The 21501-nt window shown below is 43.2% G+C and overlaps 1 protein-coding gene across 1 annotated transcript in view; it reads right to left on the reverse strand.

Annotated features, from left to right (window-relative positions):
* Positions 1–733: 733 nt before the first annotated feature.
* LOC126297912 (Down syndrome cell adhesion molecule-like protein Dscam2) overlaps positions 734–21501 on the reverse strand; it is a 72651-nt gene continuing 51883 nt past the window's right edge. Inside the window, exon 6 of the mRNA XM_049989220.1 lies at positions 734–1015. Within this exon, the coding sequence (XP_049845177.1) occupies positions 734–1015 (282 nt within the window). The remainder of the gene's footprint in view (positions 1016–21501) is intronic.

Consider the following 21501-nt stretch of genomic DNA (forward strand, 5'->3'; position numbering starts at 1 on the left):
CCAATAAGATTCCTTTCAGAGTATGCCAATATATTAGCTAAAAGACTATGTTGAAACGTCTTGAGTAGGTGAAATTCTTTCAGAACGACTGCCGGAAAGCCTCCTCTCTAATTTTACATTCGTGATCTCCTCGGAAGGTATAAGTAGGGGGAAGCAATATATTCGATATCTCATCCAGAAACGCACCCTCTCGAAACCTGGACAGCAAGCTACACCGCGGTGCATAGCGCCTCTCTTGCAGAGTTCGCCACTTGAGTTTGCTAAACATCTCCGTATGGCTATCACGCTTACCAAATAACCCTGCGACGAAACGCCTCGCTCTTCTTTTGATCTTCTCTATCTCGTCTGTCAACCCGACCTGGTACGGATGCCACACTGATGAGCAATACTCAAGTATAGGTCGAACGAGTGTTTTGTAAGCCACCTCCTTTGTTGATGGACTACATTTTCTAAGGACTCTCCCAATGAATCTCAACCTAGTACCCGCCTTACCAACAATTAATTTTATATGATCATTCCACTTCAAATCTTTCCGCATGCATACTCCCAGTTATTTTACAGAAGTAACTGCTACCAGTGTTTGTTCATCATCATATAATCGTACAATAAAGGATCCTTCTTTCTATGTATTCGCAATACATTACATTTGTCTATGTTAAGGGTCAAGCTCAGACGTGTAATTAAAAAATGCACAGAGGCATGTAAGGAGTCATTCTTCGCTCGCTCCATAGGGTCAGCTGTGACCAGCAGACAGCTTACCTTCCCTCTCCCAGTGGACCTCGCTGATGGGGTAGCCGGTGACGCGGCAGTGGAAGGTGGCGTCCTCCCTGGCGACCAGCCTCGCGTCGCGCATGGGCCTCACGTGGGGCGGGCCCAGCACGTGCAGAGGGGCGGCGTGGCGCGCCTCCCCCACCGCGTTGCTGGCCACGCACTCGTACACCCCCGCGTCCGTCGTCCGCAGTCCAGACAGCGACAGCCGCCCCGTCACCGAAACGCCGCCGGCCTGCACCGTCACCTGCGTTCACAGAGTAGCCAGGCTTCGAGTTCCAGTAGGGCAACATGACGCATCACCTACGAATGGTAGTTATTTATCAGTTAAATCCGTTTTGGAATATCTGAACAAAAGAAACTCTGTATTAGTACATAAAGTTCACTGTTCTAATGAGGCGGTGCCTGGGGTAACATAGCGTCGTAGTCGGACTCTGGAGATTTTCATGACCTGAGCTGACTCCTTTGACAAGGGAAAAGTTTATCATTCACCTTCGCTTAAAACTTTCCGGCTGATAGGTCGTGATCGATGTATAAAATTCTCCCCTGACGTTTCGAATCCGACTGCGGGAGACATCCTTCCAGGTAAAGTGGCGAACTGCAAAGACAACTCGACGAAGCGCTGATTATACAGGGTGTTACAAAAAGGTACGGCCAAACTTTCAGGAAACATGCCTCACACACAAATAAAGAAGAGATGTTATGTGGTCATGTGTCCAGAAACGTTTAATTTCTATGTTAGGGTTCATTTTAGTTTCGTTAGTATGTGCTGTACTTCCTCGAATCACCGCCAGTTGGCCGAATTGGAGGAAGGTAATATTGACTTCTGTGCTTGTGTTGACATGCGACTCATTGCCCTACAGTACTAGCATCAAGCACATCAGTACGTAGCATCAACAGGTTAGTGTTCATCACGAACGTGGTTTTGCAGTCAGTGCAATGTTTACAAATGCGGAGTTGGCAGATGCCCGTTTGGTGTATGGATTAGCGCGGGCCAATAGCCGTGGCGCGGTACGTTTGTATCGAGTCAGATTTCCAGAACGAATGTGTCCCGACAGGAAGACGTTCGAAACAATTGATCGGCGTCTTACGAAGCACGGAACATTCCAGCCCATGACTCGCGACTGGGGAGGACCTAGAACTACGATGACACCTACAATGGACGAGGCAATTCTTCATGCAATTGGCGATAACCCTGTCAGCGTCAGAGAAGTTGCTGCTGAACAAGGCAACGTTGACCACGTCACTGTATGGAGAGTACTGCGGGAGAACCAGTTGTTTCCGTACCATGTACAGCGTGTGCAGGCACTATCAGCAGCTGATTGGCCTCCGCGGGTACACTTCTGCGAATGGTTCATCCAACAATGTGACAATCCTCATTCCTGTGCAAATGTTCTATTTACGGATGAGGCTTCATTCCAACGTGATCAAATTGTAAATTTTCACAATCAACATGTGTGGGCTGACGAGAATCCGCACGCAGTTGTGCAATCACGTCATCAACACAGATTTTCTGAGAACATTTGGGCAGGCATTGTTGGTGATGTCTTGATTGGGCCCATGTTCTTCCACCTACGCTCAGTGGAGCAAGTTATCATGATTTCATACGGGATGCTCTTCCTGTGCTGCTAGAACATGTGACATTACAAGTACGACACAACATGTGGTTCATGCAAAATGGAGCTCCTGCACATTTCAGTCGAGTGTTCGTACGCTTCTCAACAACAGATTCTGTGCCGATGTATTAATAGAGGCGGCCCAAGTCCATGGCCTCCACGCTCTCCTGACCTCAACCCTCTTGAGTTTCATTTATGGGGGCATTTGAAAGCTCTTCTCTACGCAACCCCGGTACCAATTGTAGAGACTCTTCGTGCTCGTATTGTGAACGGCTGTGATACAATACGCTATTCTGCAGGGCTGCATCAGTGCATCAGGGATTCCATGCTACAGAGGGTGGATGCATGTATCCTCGCTAACGGAGGACATTTTGAACATTTTTTGTAACAAAGTGTTTGAAGTCACGCTGGTACGTTCTGTTGTTGTGTGTTTCCATTCCATGATTAATGTGATTTGAAGAGAAGTAATAAAATGATCTCTAACATGGAAAATAAGCGTTTCCGGACACATATCCACATAACATATTTTCTTTCTTTGTGTGTGAGGAATGTTTCCTGAAAGTTTGGCCGTATCTTTTTGTAATACCCTGTACAGGCCATGCAGAATGCGCCACTGTCAAACACGTGGCGTCGGCTATGAGTCTGTCTCTGGTAATGCCAACATTCTCGATTGAAAGTAATCGATCGTCACGTTTCCAGTGCAACGCAGACATCCAAATTTTATCCTGTTCAACACCTTCCTCTTTCCTGTTAAGATTATTACGGTGTTTATCAATCTCGATAGCCTCTCTATACATGCGAGCATAATAATGCAATCTTTCAGGTATGGTGCTCGTCTCGCTGAATTTTGTTTCATGATTACCTTCCTCGTAAACAAGTTCTGCTACGGCCGATTTATCCGTGTGACCTAGGCGACAATTTCTCCTGTGTTCAACCAGACGGGTATTCACGCTTCTCTTTGTGGTACCGGTATAAACCTGTCCACAACTACAAGGAATTTTATATACCCCTGGTGTAGCCAAAGGATGTCGTGCATCTTTTGCCGATCTTAAATGTTCTTTTATTTTGCTGGTGGGTCTGAAAATAGTTTCCACCCTATACCTGCTTAACATTTTCCCAATGCAATCTCTGACCTTACAAATGAACGGAAGGAATACCTTGCCGTTGGGCGGCTGTTGTTCGTCGTTGCTCCTGAGTCTGTGCCTAGAGCGAAGTGCTCGATCTATCTCCTTACCAGAATAGTCATTCTTCACGAAAGTCGACCGTAGATGTTCAATTTCATCTTTTAAATAAACAGGTTTACAAATTTGGTACGCCCTGTCTGCCAAGGTTTTTATTACACCTCTCTTTTGTCTAGGGTGATGGGTTGAATCTTTATGGAAATAACGATCAGTATGTGTAGCCTTTCTATACACCTTACTGCCCAACGTTCCGTTTCGTCGTTCAATCACAGACACAGACAGAAAATTCAATTGCCCATTACTCTCTATCTCCATAATAAATTGTATTTTCGGATTAATGCTGTTTAGTTGCATCAGGAAGACATCCAACTCCCCTGTTCCGTGTGTCCGTACTACGAACGTGTCATCGACATAGCGATACCATATGGCTCGTCTCTTACTGGCAGTCTGTAACTCCCGTTGTTCAAACGTCTCCAGAAACAAGTTAGCCACAGCAGGACTAAGAGAACTGCCCGTAGCCACCCCGTCGATCTGTTCATAAAAGTCACTATTGTATTGAAAGTAGGCTATGGTGAGGCAGTGTCGGAATAATGCCACAATATCTGTAGGAAAAATATCCGCTATGCATGAAACAGCTTCGCTTACCGGAATCGTGGTAAATAGCGACACAATATCAAAACTGACGAGGATATCATCCGGGGCCACCTTCATTTCCTTTAACTTGTGAATGAAATGATTTGAATTTTTAATATGACTGCCAGTACTACCAACATAAGGTTGTAGCAATGAAGCAAGGTGTCTAGCCAACTCGTGGGCTGGCCGCCTATAGTACTGGCAATTGACCTCAACGGAGCCTCAGGTTAATGCACTTTGGATAATCCATAAAGTCTAGGTGGATACGCTTCCGTTTTACAAAGAAGCTTTCATCAGTCAATCCTTTCGAAGTTTTTTTGTAATTGACGGGGAACCAAATATTATTGATCTTTCCATGTTAGTCCTCACTCTTCAATATGACTGTGACATTATCCGTATCTGCAGTAAGAACAATAATGTTTTTATCTGCCTCGCCACAACCTACTTTCAATACAATAGTGACTTTTATGAACAGATTGACGGGGTGGCTACGGGCAGTTCTCTTAGTCCTGCTGTGGCTAACTTGTTTGTGGAGACGTTTGAACAACGGGCGTTGGCGACTGCCAGTAAGAGACCAGCCAGATGGTATCGCTGTGTCGATGACACGTTCGTAGTACGGACACATGGAACAGGGGAGTTGGATGTCTTCCTGATGCATCTAAACAGCATTAATCCCAAAATACATATTACTATAGAGACGGAGACTGATGGGCAATTTAATTTTCTGGCTGTGTCTGTAATTAAACGACGGAACGGAACGTTGGGCCATAAGGTGTATGGAAAGGCCACACATACTGATCGTTATTTCCATAAAGATTCAAACCATAACCCTAGACAAAAGAGAAGTGTAATAAAAACCTTGGCAGACAAGGCGTACCAAATTTGTGAACCTGTTTATTTAAAAGATGAGATTGAACATCTACGGTCGACTTTCGTGAAGAATGACTATTCTGGTAAGGAGATAGATCGAGCACTTCGCTCTAGGCACAGAATCAGGAGCAACGACGAACAACAGCCGCTCAACGGCAAGGTTTTCCTTCAGTTCATTAGTAAGGTCACAGACTGCATTGGGAAAGTGTTAAGCAAGTATAGGGTGGAAACTATTTTCAGACCCACCAGAAAATAAGAGTACATTTAAGATCGGCAAAAGATGCACGACATCCTTTGGCTACACCAGGGATATATAAAATTCCTTGTAGTTGTGGACAGGTTTAAATCGTTACCACAAAGAGAAGTGTGAACACCCGCCTTTTGAATACAGGAGGAATTGCCGCCTGGGTCACACGGATAAATCGGACGTAGCAGAACTTGTTTACGAGGAAGGTAATCATGAAATAAAGTTCAGCGAGACGAGTACCATATCTGAAAGATTGCATTATTATGCGCGCATGTATAGAAAGGTCATCGAGATTAATAACACCGTAATAATCTTAACAGGAAAGAGGAAGGTGTTAAACTGGATAAAATTTGGATGTCAGCGTTGCACCGGAAACGTGACGATCGATTACTTTCAATCGAGAATGTTGGCATTACCAGAGACAGACTCATAGCCGACGCCACGTGATTGACAGTGGCGCCTTCTGCACAGCCCATATAATCAGCGCTTCCTCGAGTTCTCTTTGCAGTTCGCCACTTTACCTGGGAGGATGTCTCCCGCAGTAGGAGACGTATCGTCAGTGCAGAATTTTATACATCGACCACGGCCTATCAGTCCGGAAGTTTTAAGTGAAGACAATAGCAGCTGTGAAAGCCTACATTGTATGATCATTTACCATCCAGCTGTTCCACTTGTTGGGTAGTGGCTGTCGCCTGGCAAAGCATATAAGCCGGACTTACCTCATGACAGACATTCCTTTCCTCTGTCACATTCACGTTACATCACATCTTTAAGAGTTGGGAATTATATCACTGTCTGAGTTCTGGACTTGCTCTGAAGATTCTGACGAGATCTTCGTGGATTTATATCTGTATTACGCAGTAATTCATAGCCATGTTTTTCTATTATTTACTAAATATTTATGGAGGACGAGAATCCCCTATAACTAGAACAGCCGCGGGGAATGGCCGCATGGTTAGAGACGCAACGTCACGAATTGCGCGTCCCCTTCCGCCGGAGGTTCGAGTCCTCCCTCGTGCATGGGTGTGTGTGTTGTCCATAGCGTTAGTTAGTTTAAGGTACTGTGTAAGTCTAGTGACTAATGACCTCAGCAGTTTGTTCCCTTAGGAATTCACACACATTTGAACATTTTTAACTAGAACAACACAGTAATTGCTTGATAGATTGTCAGGTGCAGCGTCGGATCATATTGTCCAAACTGCACAGTATTTCTACGAGGCAGTTGCTCGCTATCTTAATGTGCGGCCGTAGTTAGCAGTTGCAGCTCGCCAATTTAGACACCAATTTGCTAGGAAAACACTAGCGTCAAGATATGAATTTATAACGTCATCACAGGGGACGCTGACATCCAGAGACCGCAGTCAGAGAAGGAAGCAACGAATGCATGTGCGGCAGAGTAAAGTTCGGTCCCAAGCCACAGGCCGCGCACGGTAGCCGTGCGGTATTAGGCGCCTTACCACAGTTCGAGTCCTCCCTCGGGCATGGCTGTGTGTGGTGTCGTTAGCGCAAGTTAGATTAAGTAGTGTGTAAGCCTAGGGACCGATGATTTTAGCAGTTTGTTCCCATAGGAACTTACCACAAGTTTCCAATTTCCCAAGCCACGGGCCCCAGCGAATGCGTGCGGGCAAGGTGGTGTGCCTTACTTAGGTGTTCTGATTTTGATTCTCTAATGGCATTATTTCGCTGAATTCTTTCGTCTGCGCCCGACAATTTCTTAGTGCCGCCATTGCTGATTTCCATATTTTTCTGAGATGAAAGTACGTCCCTCTGTTAATTAAGTCCTTAAATGTGATTACGTCCACTACTTCTTTAATGATGGCGTCCCAGTGCGTACAGGAACACGAGAGGATTTTGATCTCCCTTTACTTCATGCTTTGTCCTAAATCGAAACAGTGTCCAGCAACGTCCGCAACTCGTGGGAGTTTTGTGATGACCTTAGGTTAGTTGGGATTAAGTATTTCTCAGTTATAGGGGCTGATGTCCATAGATGTTAAGTCCCATAGTGCTCAGAGCCATTTGAACTATTTTTTGTCCAGCAACAGCAGATTTTTCTGGCTGACCTACTATTGTAAGTCACATGTGTCCATCGCATCTGTCTTTAACAGTGCAACACATCAGGCCAACATATGATTTTTGACACTGACACGGGATCTCGTATATTCCTTCTTCGCAAACCTTAAGTCGTCTTCTACGGAAGCCAGCATCTTTGCACTCGCGCTGAAGGACAAAGGACACATTTTTTTGGGTGTTTCTTACAGAGCCTGCCAGTCTTGAAGGACACAACAGCATACGGCAGCAGTGCCACCCTAGTATAGTTGGCCGTTTCTTCTGACTACTCTTCACTTCTAATGCTTGCTGGCTGAAAAGCATTGCGAATCTGCTGACCGGAATGCTTATCAAAATATACGTAGGTTGCAGTAGAATCATTCTGCATGCTGTTACAAATGCCAGTTCCCTAAAATTTCTCAACTGTTTTTGGCAAAAAGAACGTCTTCTTACATCCATGGATTCCCATTTGCGTTCCCAAAGCATCTCTATAATCTTCCGTGTTGATCGAACATAGCGGTAACGTACCGTATGTAGCAGCACATCTATGAATTGCTTCAATAGATTCCCCACATCTGTCCTGATGGGGATCCCAAGCATTCGTCTAGTACTCTAGAATGTGTCGCACATATGTTCTGTACGCGACCTCCATCATAGATGATCTACACTTCTCCAGAATTAACCGAAGTCTATTATTTGCCTTCCTCATTACCGTCCTTACATGTTCGTATCAGTTCATATCGCTTTGCAACATTACGCATACATACACTACTGGCCATTACAATTGCTACACCACGAAGATGACGTACTACAAACGCGAAATTTAACCGACAGGAAGAAGATGCTGTGATATGGAAATGATTAGCTTTTCAGAGCATTCACACAAGGTTGGCGCCGGTTGCGACATGTGCTGGTATGAGGAAAGCTTTTAACCGATTTCTCATAAACAAACAGCAGTAGACCGGCGCTGCCTGGTGAAACGTTGTTGAAATGCCTCGTGCAAGGAGGAGAAATGCGTACCACAGGAGAGTGTTTGATGTCCTGGAGGAGCACTCTGGGAACAGGCTCTGTGTTACCCAGAGACTACTGGCATGGGCCTTAAGTTGGCTGCCATATTCTTCTGTTCTGAACATATGCGACTCATTTGTGTTGGGCTATATTAAAGACAACGTGTATAGCAATAACCACAAAACCATTTCTGAGCTGAAAACAGCCTCTCAGGAGGTCATCGACAGCATTGATGTTCCGACACTTCAGACGGTCATACAGAATTTCGCCATTCGTCGCGCCACACCATCGCCAATGATAGCAGGCTCATCGAACATGACATAACCTAAATCCGAATATCTGTTGTGGCGTTTACGTGTTGAATAAAGTGTGTTCTTGGAGCAGGAAAATTCTTGTACATGGTGATGAGGATGTAACGGTATGGCTGAAAATGGTTCAAATGGCTCTGAGCATTATGGGACTTAACATCTGAGATCATCAGTCCCATAGAATTAGAACTACTTAAACCTAACTAACCTAAGGACATCACACAAATCCATGCCCGGAGCAGGATTTGAACCTGCGACCGTAGCGGTCGCGCGGTTCCAGACTGAAGCACCTAGGACCGCTCGGACACTCCGGTCGGCTGTAACGGTATGAGGAACACAAGAAAGAGTTGGTATGGAAGTACTGGGAACCAGGGAAATAGTAATTTTTTCGTGGAGAGTGATAAGACGAATGGAATAGATTGTTTAACGTGGATGCTCACCATATGTCAAGTAATAAATTTATATATATGCTGGATCGTAAGCCAAGATGTGACCCCAAATGGATAGGTTAAAGGTAGATATAGTGGGAATTAGTGAAGTTCGGTGGCAGGAGGTACAAGACTTTTGGTCAGGTGAATACGGGGTTATAAATACAAAATCAAATAGGGGTAATGTAGGAGTAGGTTTAATAATGAATAGGAAAATAGGAATGCGGGTAATTTACTACAAACAGCATGTTGTTGTTGTTGTAGTGGTCATGAGTCCTGAGACTGGTTTGATACAGCTCTCCGTGCTACTCTACCCTGTGCAAGCTTCTTCATCTCCCAGTAACTACTCAACCTACATCCTTCTGAATCTGCTTAGTGTACTCATCTCTTGGACTCCCTCTACGCTTTTTACCCTCCACGCTGCCTTCCAATACTAAATTGGTGATCCCTTGATGCCTCAGAACATGTCCTACCAACCGATCACTTCTCCTAGTCAAGTTGTGCCACAAATTTCTCTTCTCTCCAATTCTATTCAATACCTCCTCGTTAGTTATGTGATCTACCCATCTAATCTTCAGCATTCTTCTGTAGCACCACATTTCAAAAGCTTCTATTCTCTTCTTGTCCAAACTATTTATCGTCCATGTTTCACTTCCATACATGGCTACACTCCATACAAATACTTTCAGAAACGACTTCCTGACACTTAAATCTATACTCGATGTTAACAAATTTCTCTTCTTCAGAAACGCTTTCCTTGCCATTGCCAGTCTACATTTTATATCCTCTCTACTCCGACCATCATCAGTTATTTTGCTCCCCAAATAGCAAAACTCCTTCACTACTTTAAGTGTCTCATTTCCTAATCTAATTCCCTCAGCATCACCCGACTTAATTCGACTACATTCCATATCCTCGTTTTGCTTTTGTTGATTTTCATGCAGCAGTGGTTTATTAAAAAGATAGTTCGGTAATTTCCACATCTGTCAGCTTCTGCTTTCTTTGGCAATGCAATTTTTATATTCTTCTTGAAGTCTGAGGGTAATTCCCCTGTCTCATATATCTTGCTCACCAGATGGTAGAGTTTTGTCAGGACTAGCTTTCCCAAGGCTATCAGTATTTCTAATAGAATGTTGTCTACTCCCGGGGCCTTGTTTCGCCTCAGTTCTTTCAGTGCTCTGTCAAACTCTTTACGCAGTATCATATCTCCCATTTCATATTCATCTACATCCTCTTCCATTTCCATAATATTGTCCTCAAGTACATTGGCCTTGTATAGACTCTCTATATACTCCTTCCACCTTTCTGCTTTCCCTTCTTTGCTTAGAACTGGGTTTCCATCTGAGGTCTTCATATTCATACAAGTGGTTCTCTTTACTCCAAAGGTCTCTTTAATTTTCCTGTAGGCAGTATCTATCTTACCCCTAGTGAGATAAGCCTCTACATCCTTACATTTGTCTTCTAGCCATCCCTTCTTATCCATTTTGCACTTCCTGTCGATCTCATTTTTGAGACGTCTGTATTCTTTTTTGCCTGCTTCATTTACTGCATTTTTGCATTTTCTCGTTTCATAAATTAAATTCATTATCTCTTCTGTTACCCAAGGATTTCTAGCAGCCCTCGTCTTTTTACCTACTTTATCCTCTGCTGCCTTCTCTACTTCATCCCTCAAAGCTACCCAATCTTTTTCTACTGTATTTTTTCCCCCATTCCTGTCAATTGTTCCCTTATGCTCTCCTCGAAACTCTGTACAACGTCTGGTTTAGTCAGTTTATCCAGGTCCCATCTCCTTAAATTCCCACCTTCTAGCAGTTTCTTCAGTTTTAATCTACAGTTCATAACCAATAGATTGTGGTCAGAGTCCACATCTGCCCCTGGAAATGTCTTACAATTTAAAACCTTGTTCCTAAATCTCTGTCTTACCATTATATAATCTATCTGATACCTTCTAGTATGTCTAGGCTTCTTCCATGTATACAACCTTCTTGTATGATTCTTGAACCAAGTATTAGCTATGATTAAGTTGTGCTCTGTGCAAAATTCTACCAGGCGGGTTCTTCTTTCATTTCTTCCCCCCAATCCATATTTTCCTACTACGTTTCCTTCTCTCCCTTTTCCTACTATGGAATTCCAGTCACCCACGACTATTAAATTTTCGTCTCCCTTCACTACCTGAATAATTTCTTTTATTTCATCATACATTTCTTCAATTTCTTCGTCATCTGCAGAGCTAGTTGGCATATAAACTTGTACTACTGTGGTAGGCGTGGGCTTCGTGTCTATCTTGGCCACAATAATGCATTCACTATGCTGTTTATAGTAGCTTACCCGCACTCCTATTTTTTTATCCATTATTAAACCTACTCCTGCATTACCCCTATTTGATTTTGTATTTATAACCCTGTATTCACCTGACCAAAAGTCTTCTTCCTCCTGCCACCGAACTTCACTAATTCCCACTATATCTACCTTTAACCCATCCATTTCCATTTTTAAATTTTCTAACCTACCTGCCCGATTAAGGGATCTGACATTCCACGCTCCGATCCGTAGAACGCCAGGCTTCTTTCTCCTGATAACGACGTCCTTCTGAGTAGTCCCCGCCCGGAGATCCGAATGGGGGACTATTTTACCTCCGGAATATTTTACCCAAGAGGACGCCATCATCATTTAACCATACAGTAAAGCTGCGTGCCCTCGGGAAAAATTACGGCCGTAGTTTCCACTTGCTTTCAGCCGTTTGCAGTACCAGCACAGCAAGGCTGGTTTGGTTAGTTTTACAAGGCCAGATTAGTAAATCATCCAGACTGTGTCCCCTGCAACTACTGAAAAGGCTACTGCCCCTCTTCAGGAACCACACGTTTGCCTGGCCTCTCAACAGATACCCCTCCGTTGTGGTTGCACCTACGGTACGGCTAAGTCTATCACTGAGGCACGCAAGCCTCCCCACCGACGGCAAGGTCCATGGTTCATGGGGGGAGGACAAACAGCACAGTGAACGCATTATTGTGGCCAAGATAGATACGAAGCCCATGCCTACCACAGTAGTACAAGTTTATATGCCAACTAGCTCTGCAGATGACGAAGAGATTGATGAAATGTATGATGAGATAAAAGAAATTATTTAGATAGTGAAGGGAGACGAAATTTTAATAGTCATGGGTGACTGTAATTCCATAGTAGGAAAAGGGAAAGAAGGAAACGTAATAGGTAAACAGAGCACAGAGCATAACTAAATCATAGCTAATACTTGGTTTAAAAATCATAAAAGACGGTTGTATACATGGAAGAAGCCTGGAGATACTGACAGATGTCAGATAGATTCTATAATGGTAAGACAGAGATTTAGGAACCAAGTTTTAAATTGTAAGACTTTTCCAGGGGCAGTTGTGGACTCTGACCACAATCTATTGGTTATGAACTGTAGATTAAAACTGAAGAAACTGCTAGAAGGTGGGAATTTGACGAGATGGTACCATCATAAACTGAAAGAATCAGAGGTTGTAGAGAGCTTCAGGGAGAGTATTAGGGAATGACTGACAAGAATGGGGGAAAGAAATACAGTAGAAGAAGGATGGGTAACTTTGAGAGACGAAATAGTGAAGTTAGCAGTGGATCAAGTAGGAAAATGACGAGGGCTAATAGAAATCCACGGGTAACAGAAGATATATTGAATTTAATTGACGAAAGGTGAAAATATAAAAATGCAGTAAATGAAGCATGTAAAAAGGAATACAAACGTCTCAAAAATGAGGTCGATAGGAAGTGCAAAATGTCTAAGCAGGGATGGCTACAGGACAAATATAAGGATTCAGAGGCTTATCTCACTAGGGGTAATATAGATACTGCCTACAGGAAAATTAAAGAGACCTTTGGAGTAAAGAGAACCACTTTTACGAATATGAAGAGTTCATATGGAAACCCAGTTCTAAGCAACGAAGGGAAAGCAGAAAGGTGGAGGGAGTATATAGAGAGTCTATACAAGGGCAATGTACTTGAGGACAATATTACGGAAATGGAAGAGGATGTAGATGAAGATGAAATGGGAGATATGATACTGCGTGAAGAGTTGGACAGAGCACTTAAAGAACTGAGGCGAAACAAGGCCCCGGGAGTAGACAACATTCTATTAGAACTACTGACAGCCTTGGGAAAACCAGTCCTGACAAAACTCTACCATCTGGTGAGCCAGATGTATGAGACAGGCGAAGTATCCTCAGACTTCATGAAGAATATGATAATTCCATTACCAAAGAAAGTAAAAGCTGACAGATGTGAAAATTACCCAACTATCAGTTTAATAAGCCACTGCTGCAAAATACTAACACGAATTCTTTACAGGCGAATGGAAAAACTGTTAGAAGCCGACCTCGGGGAAGATCAGTTTGGATTGCGTGGACATGTTGGAACAGGAGAGGCATTACTGAACCTACGACTTATCTTAGAAAATAGATTAAGGAAAGGCAAACCTACGTTTCTAGCATTCGTATACTTAGAGAAAGTTTTTGGCAATGCTGACTGGAATACTCTCTTTCAAATTCTGATACAAGGGGCGAAAGGCTATTTACAATTTGTAAAGAAACCAGATGGCAGTTAGAAGAGTCGAGGAACACGAAAGGGAAGCAGTGGTTAGGAAGCGAGTGAGACAGGGTTGTAACCTCTCCCCGACGTTATTCAATCTGTATGTTGAGGAAGCAGTAAAGGAAACAAAATAAAAATTCGGAGTAGGAATTAAAATCCATGGAGAAGAAATTAAAACTTTGAGGTTCGCCGATGACATTGTAATTCTGTCATAGACAGCAAAGGACCTGGAAGAGCAGCTGAACAGACTGGGAATGGTCTTAAAAGGAGGGTATAAGATAAACTTCAACAAGTCGAATTACATCAGGTGATGCTGCGGGAATTAGATTCGGAAATGAGACGCTTAAAGTAGTAAATGAGTTTTGCTATTTGGGGAGCAAAATAACTGATGATGGTCGGAGTAGAGAGGATATAAAATGTAGACTGGCAATGGCAAGGAAAGCGTTTCTGAAGAAGAGAAATTTGTTAACATCGAGTATAGATTTAATTGTCAGGAAGTCGTTTCTGAAAGTATTTGTATGGAGTGTAGCCATGTATGGAAGTGAAACATGGATGATAAATAGTTCGGACAAGAAGAGAATAGAATATTTCGATATGTGGTGCTACAGAAGAATGCTGAAGATTAGATGGGTAGATCACATAACTAATGAGAAGGTATTGAATAGAATTGGAGAGAAGAGAAATTTGTGGCACAACTTGACTAGAAGAAGGGATCGGTTGGTAGGGCATATTCTGAGGCATCAAGGGATCACCAATTTAGTATTGGAAGGCAGCGTGGAGGGTAAAAATCGTAGATGGTGACCAAGAGGTGAATACACTGAACAGATGCTGAAGGATGTAGGTTGCAGTACGTACTGGGAGATGAAGAAGCTTGCACAGGATAGAGTAGCATGGAGAGCTGCATCAAACCAGTCTGTGGACTGAAGACGACAACAACAACAACAACATATTACGAAAGTAGGAATATCTTAAAAGAGTGTGGTGATTAGATCTATTTTATTTGTTGAAATGTACTGCTAACAAAGGCAGATCTACTTTCATGACAGTGTTTTTCGAAGTCTAGTTCACAAGGCACACATAGCTAGCTTCTGCATTCCTGTCGCGCGCATTATCCTCCGTTGCTGACACTACACTGACTATTGTTTTGTGCGACAGATCAAATGTTTATTTTTCTCACTAACAAATATTTTATTCGCGTTCACACATTGCCAGTTTGTCAAGCCAGAAGTGAGTAACCAGCATCTGGCATATGCCCATCATTTCGCCTGAAGGAACGCTGATCATTATTTTAATACCGCTCAGATCAAGAGAAGGAATAAAATCCTTTGGTAAGTTTCCATTCCAGTCGCTCACTGCTATAAATACGATGGGTTACGGGGATTCAACCAAAATTCCTACAGAATTGCCAATTTATTTTTGTATGAGTTGTTAACCTTTTCCTATTCGAAGAAGCATCACCATTTATGTATAACGGCCACATCTGTCTTGTTGGCAGATTTAATTTTTCTTCCTTTGCCCAAACACGGCAAAATTTGCACACACTCATTGCGACAGAATTCTGAAACAGAGTACCTCATTAAACAAGTAACCGGCAATGACAGAGCTCAAGAGCTTACGAGAAACCTCGTAGTGTCAGTTTGCAGTAACATAAGAGAAGAAATTTCATGTTTATTTTGATACTAGAAAAAATCTTGTTTCGCTAACTGTCGATAACTCTTAAAAAATTAGTCACTGGAGTGAAAAAAATAAAAAGGGAAGTATAAGTACCGATATATCGCCGTAAATAAGAAAGTTCCTTGTGTTTACGAATTGGCCAAAAATTGGTTCAAATGGCTCTAAGCACTATGGGACCTAGCATCTGAGGTCATCAGACCCCTAGACTGAGAACTACTTAAACCTAATTAACCTAAGGACATCAAACACAGCCATGCTCGAGGCAGGATTCGAACCTGCGACCGTAGCAGCAGCGCGGTTCCGGACTGAAGGGCCTAGAACCCCTCGGCCGCAGTGGCCGTCACGAATTGGCAAAATACTCTCCTCCTTGTGTGCTATCATTTGCCAAACTTTCCTTTCGATGTCTCGAGCGACCGAGCGAGGTGGCACAGTGGTTAGCACACTGGACTCGCATTCGGGAGGACGACGGTTCAATCCCGTCTCCGGCCATTCTGATTTAGGTTTTCCGTGATTTCCCTAAATCCTTTCAGGCAAATGCCGGGATGGTTCCATTGAAAGGGCACGGCCGATTTCCTTCCCCGTCCTTCCCTAACCCGAGCTTGCGCTCCGTCTCTAGTGAGCTCGTTGTCGACGGGACGTTAAACACTAATCTTCTCCTCCTCCTGTCTCGAGCGGTTTACTATTTCATTCTCGCGGGCGTGAGACCGGAAGTGAGTGCGCTACATAGGATCCATTTTGCGGCTGGTTCCGGAGGGGGTTCGAGCCCTCCCTCGAGAGTGGGTGTGTGTGTTTGTCCTTAGGATAATTTAGGTTAGTGCCATTTGACTGTCAGACGTGCTCGACGCGTGAGGTCACTCAGTCGTGTGTGCGTCCGTCTTCTCTATGGAGACAGGGAAAGAGAAACAGCGAGCGGCAGTGCCGTTTTTGACTGCGGAAGGAGTGCCAGGAAGTGAAATTCGTGCCAGAATGTCCGCCGTGTATGGCGAACATGATGTCACGTGCGCGGGTGTTTGCGTGGAATTTCGAGAAGGTCGAGTGTCACTGAAAGACAGATGTTGGCCACGAGAGGCTCATCATGTCATTACCCCTTCGCTCATTGCTGCCTGGGGTTGATGCTACCATAAGAAATGAGCGATGGCAAATGGTGGAAGAGATTCGGCTGTCACGGTACAGCTCACGCCATCATTAAAGTGTTTCTTAAGTTCCGGAAAATATACATAAGGTGGGTTCCACACAGCCTGAGGGAGGAAAAGAAGATGAAAACAATCTTGACATAACTGATGCTTCACGATGATCCTATTCTATATTGTTGCTGGAGATGAAACATTGTGTCATCATTTTAAGCCAGAGAGTTTCGTCGGAGCCAACCATGGAAGTACATGGATCACCACCACTGAAATATTCCAGACCCGTGCACATCAGCAGCAGAAAACTCATGATGACCGTTTTCTTTGACTGTAAGGACCCGCTGCTCAATCACTTTCTGGAACACAGCGTCGCAATTAACGCACAGAAGTACGTAGTCACTTTGTAAAATTTCAATTCCGCCATCAAGTCTAAACGCTAAGGAATGCTGACGGACAGCATCATTCTGTTGTAGGATAACGCCAGTCCACATGTTGCCAAGGTTGTTTCGACTATGTTGCAGTAATTTCCCTCTGGTTACACATCCTAGATGTAGCCCGAGTAGTGAAACAACCTGTGTGTCACCCCATATTCCATTGTTGCCAAATTTATTCAAGATGGCGGTGATGACGTCATCCATGATGGCGGCGTGTAGTCTTGGTAACAGCGCATGACGTCATCCAAGATGGCGGATTTTAACGGGAAAATAGGTCAACTGAGCTACATCCACTAACCTAACACATAGAAAAAAATGGCGCGGATATGTGAATTTTGACAAGAAAAAGGGTCAATTGAAGTATGTCCACAAACCTAAATCTCCAGAAAAATGGCGGGAAATTTGGCCAATTGGGCTATGTCCACTAACCTAACCCTCCAGAAGAAGTTGGTGCCATATTCAAATTCCAACAGTATAATGCCTGCAAAACCATACTTATCTCTATTATTATTTATTATTATTCATTATCATTTATTATTATTATTATTATTATTATTTATTGTCATTACTTGTCGTTTATTATTATTTATTAATATTTATTATTATTGGCCTACCTCTACTAGAAAATCGTGCTAAATTCAGATTCCAGCATTATAATCATTGCAAAACTGTCTGTGTGTTTATTATTATTCACTATTATTGATTATTATTAATTATAATTTATTATTATTAATTATCATTTATTATTATTTATTGTCATTTATCATTATTCATTATTATTATTGGCCTACCTCCACTAACATAGAAAATCGCGCCATGTTCAAATTAACATGCCATAATGTCTGGAAAACTGTGCTACTGTTTATTATTATTATCATTTACTATTATTTACTAACATTTATTATCATTTATTATTATTTATTCAAGACGGCAGATTTTTCAGCGAGAAAGCCAATTCCCTTACATTCATAATAAAAAAATTTGTCACAAATTCAAATATGATAATCTGTCACACCTATGGTTAAAAAGACCGACTGAGCCATGGGCACTAACCTAAGTCCACCTCATCCTACGAAGTTTGAATTTTTCGTGGTCACTTATTGTTTCACTCATAAACTATGAAAATCGCGTCAAATAATAATAAAATGCATTTTTAGTAACGTAAATCACCTCCTGTTAATTCTTTATTTCAAGGAGTACAGTCATCACTTGTTCTCCAACAGAGGTAGTACACATCTTAGAGATTGCAGTCCAGTCGCTACGTGGCCCCCAGTACAACTGAATTAGTTCATATGGCCGCAGCCGACCCGCGCCGGTCAACGTGCCACTGGCAAGCGAGTGATCACCTCACGTGACGGCCGTCAGGTGTGATCCACACACACTGCTGGTCCATCGGACACACACGTCACAGCGTACTGGTGCCGACTCGCTTCACAGGCATACGCTGGTCCAGCGATGTAAACATGTTTTCGTGGACAGTGGAGTCCGCCCCCACTAAGCAGTTGGCGCCAAAGCTGTTCGTTGGACAGGTTGGAACCTGTCGACGCCGACTTCACAACAGTCGGTCGGTTGATCCAGCACGTGGGTGACAATGAACGCCCTGTCGCACGTTTGGCGCCAAAGTTTGGTCGAGAGTGGAATCCGCCATCACATCACAACAGGTGGTCCAGCACATGTGTTCGCCACAACGTCCCTCGCTAAGTTAATCGATCATCCGACTCTCAGTATTCAATCCACATTCTCCACTGATATAATCCAAGATCATCGCGAAAACATATGCCCGTACACGTGAGCAATCACGCACGCCTAGCTTAGTACCTCCGCAAGTGAATGTAACAAAGTTACCATGCCTACTTAATTAAATTGATCAATTAATTAACTTCTCTGATGCGGAAAACTGCCACATCCAGCTAGACTTGGAATCAATTTTCGCCAGTGCCACGCCCACCTGGACTTGGAATGAAATAGTTAAAGTCTCTACCGACCACCACGTCCCTTACCAACCCATGTTCGTTGGGTAACATGTACTAATGTGTACTGCTGTTTACTAACGCGTACTAACCTACATTAAATTATGTCACATGTTGTTTAGACAAATAAGCGAAGTCTGAATTCTGATGGTCAGTTCGTGTTTGTCTACCAAAACAAGAAAATAGTGGCAAACAAAGCCACTAACCTAAGTCACCTGCCATGACTCAAAATCGTCGGCTTTGCCTCTCTCATGCACCGCAAGCGCGAGAATGCCCACGTCACAGCCTGGACCTTTATACTCGCGTCAGACATATTCCTCTATAAATATTTTAGCTAAACTATGACCCGAATTTTGTTGTTCAATCCACACGGTCTAGGACATGGCTAGAGCACACCCCAAGTACCTAAGCCGAGAGTGAGTTCACACACACCATCCACACACATCCCAGCGCTGCCCTCCCCTCACAATCTAAAACGATCATCTGACTATGTAAAAAAATAAGAGCCCAGTCAACCTCTCCGAAATTGTATAACGTAAGATGGCAAGATTGCTCTGTGACCAACATACGCAGAGAGATTGATCGAGTACTATGCGCAAGGTCTGAGAAAAATGTATAGCGTTGTCTGGTATACTGTGACCGTTTTTATATGTACGAGAATTGATTGTGAATGGACATACAGAGCAGTCATCTATCAATGCTCACAATTATACTTGCAAAGTAGAGGAGTTATGATATAGCTATGATACTGAAATTAGGAAAACATGCTGTCTCATGATTGGCCAGTGTTGGATTTCCTGTAAAATGTTTCGTGGTATCAGCTGTGATGGGTAATATTATCGTAGATTGGCGGTGTCTTCCCCATCCCATCTGTGCATTGGGTACCACATAATGATTGAGTGACAATGCTTGTTTGAGTTGGGGAACAAATTTTGGGTGATGGACTGCATCTGCTGGGGTTGCTAACACTGAAACTGGTGATCCCGTACTTGTGTACAGAATGAGGAATCACTAGAAATGGAAGTCAGAGTTATCAACTATTCGGTCACTGTGACATCTGAGTTTAAACGTAGAGGCCATAAATCACTTTCGGGGGGTAGTTTGGAAAGTCGCCACAACGCCACCAGGCTCTTCTAGTTTCCTCGTGTTGTAGCTGTCCTGTATTTAAAATCATTCAGTGTTACGCTATCGACCATAAGAATATGATTTACAATGTGCAATCTATAGTCTCCTGTGAGAGGCCATGCATCAGTCCATGTTAATGTCTGTTTTGAATCACACACAGACCTCGAAGTCGCGGCAGAAAGACGAAATGTACGGCAGTGTGCCAAAGAGTGTTAGAAAACAGTGTTTGATCAAGGGTCGGAGGTAGCTTCTCTTTCGCTTAGAGTATGGGTGATCAAACATTAAAGTGGTCTCTGTAGTGTCTGTATATTTAATATGATCTTGCCCACATAGGCAGCTGCATTTTCAGGTGTTAGACTTGGTGAGCTGTTAGGGATTCTTGGATGGCCGCACTGAGTTATTCCAGGAGAGTATTGTGAATTCCATTTGTCCGCGCTGGGGGTGGATCGCATTGGTGCCTTCGTGATTTGTAAATAGGATGAGCTTTTATAGTTGGTAATTTCTTTTTCACTGTTTGATGGTAGAGAATAAAGATGATACGACGTTGAGGATCTGTTGCACTTGTATCTAGTTTGGGATGTACAACATTGCCCGCATTTCCGGCGAATGGTCAAAACAAGGTCATGTTGCTGTAACTGAGGTCGTTCTGTTTCTAGACAGGTTGCAGAAGGTAATGGATATGTCTTTCTCTGACTTAAATTGCAGAAATCAGATGCGCAAAGATCTGGAAATGGGTCAGCTCAACGATGTGTAGGGTGTGACTAAAGTCAAGTTGGAATTTTACTGTAGCATGCAGGTTCGGGAAAGGTGACACATTTCACACTGGGTGGAGCCATCTTGAATTACGGTAATTGCGTAATCAACTGACATTATAACAGAGTGCTCTGGTGGTCGTGATAGGAGCTGAATGTGGAGCCATTTTGTTAGGTAAACAAATTGCGTGATCTTCCGCCAAAATTCAAACTTCCCACCAAAATCAAACATCTTGAATGACGTCCTCTGCTGGTGGCGATGTGTACTAACCCAGTTGGACTCCGGACCTCGTGGTGAACACACATGCATGATATAAATAATAATAATAAATAATAAATTATAATAAATGATAATAAATAATAATAAATAACTGGAGCAGCTGTCAGAATGCAGAGACCTGTTGGAGTGTAGCGATCTGTAAGGGTTAACTTTGCTGTCCTCTAGACAACCGAATAGAGAAGTAATAGTAGGTGTTTGGCGGCTTTGGTGATTAAGTCAGAATTTGAGAAGGTGATCGATTTGGGTTGGAGTGTTATTCGATGGGATGTAGATTGTTCGGTTGACTACTTCTACACACTTGCTGCCTTTATTTAGCTGAGTGAAAATCGATTGTGGTGTGTTGGATACATGCTTGTCTGTTCTCTAGACCTTGGGAAGACCTTGGTTGATATGTAAATTATAGCGAAGATCTCGAATATGTCATCTGACTGAGAACAGCGTTCGAGAGTGGAA

The sequence above is a fragment of the Schistocerca gregaria genome, chromosome X, assembly GCF_023897955.1.
Source record: "Schistocerca gregaria isolate iqSchGreg1 chromosome X, iqSchGreg1.2, whole genome shotgun sequence".
In the NCBI taxonomy this organism is placed as follows: Eukaryota; Metazoa; Arthropoda; class Insecta; order Orthoptera; family Acrididae; genus Schistocerca; species Schistocerca gregaria.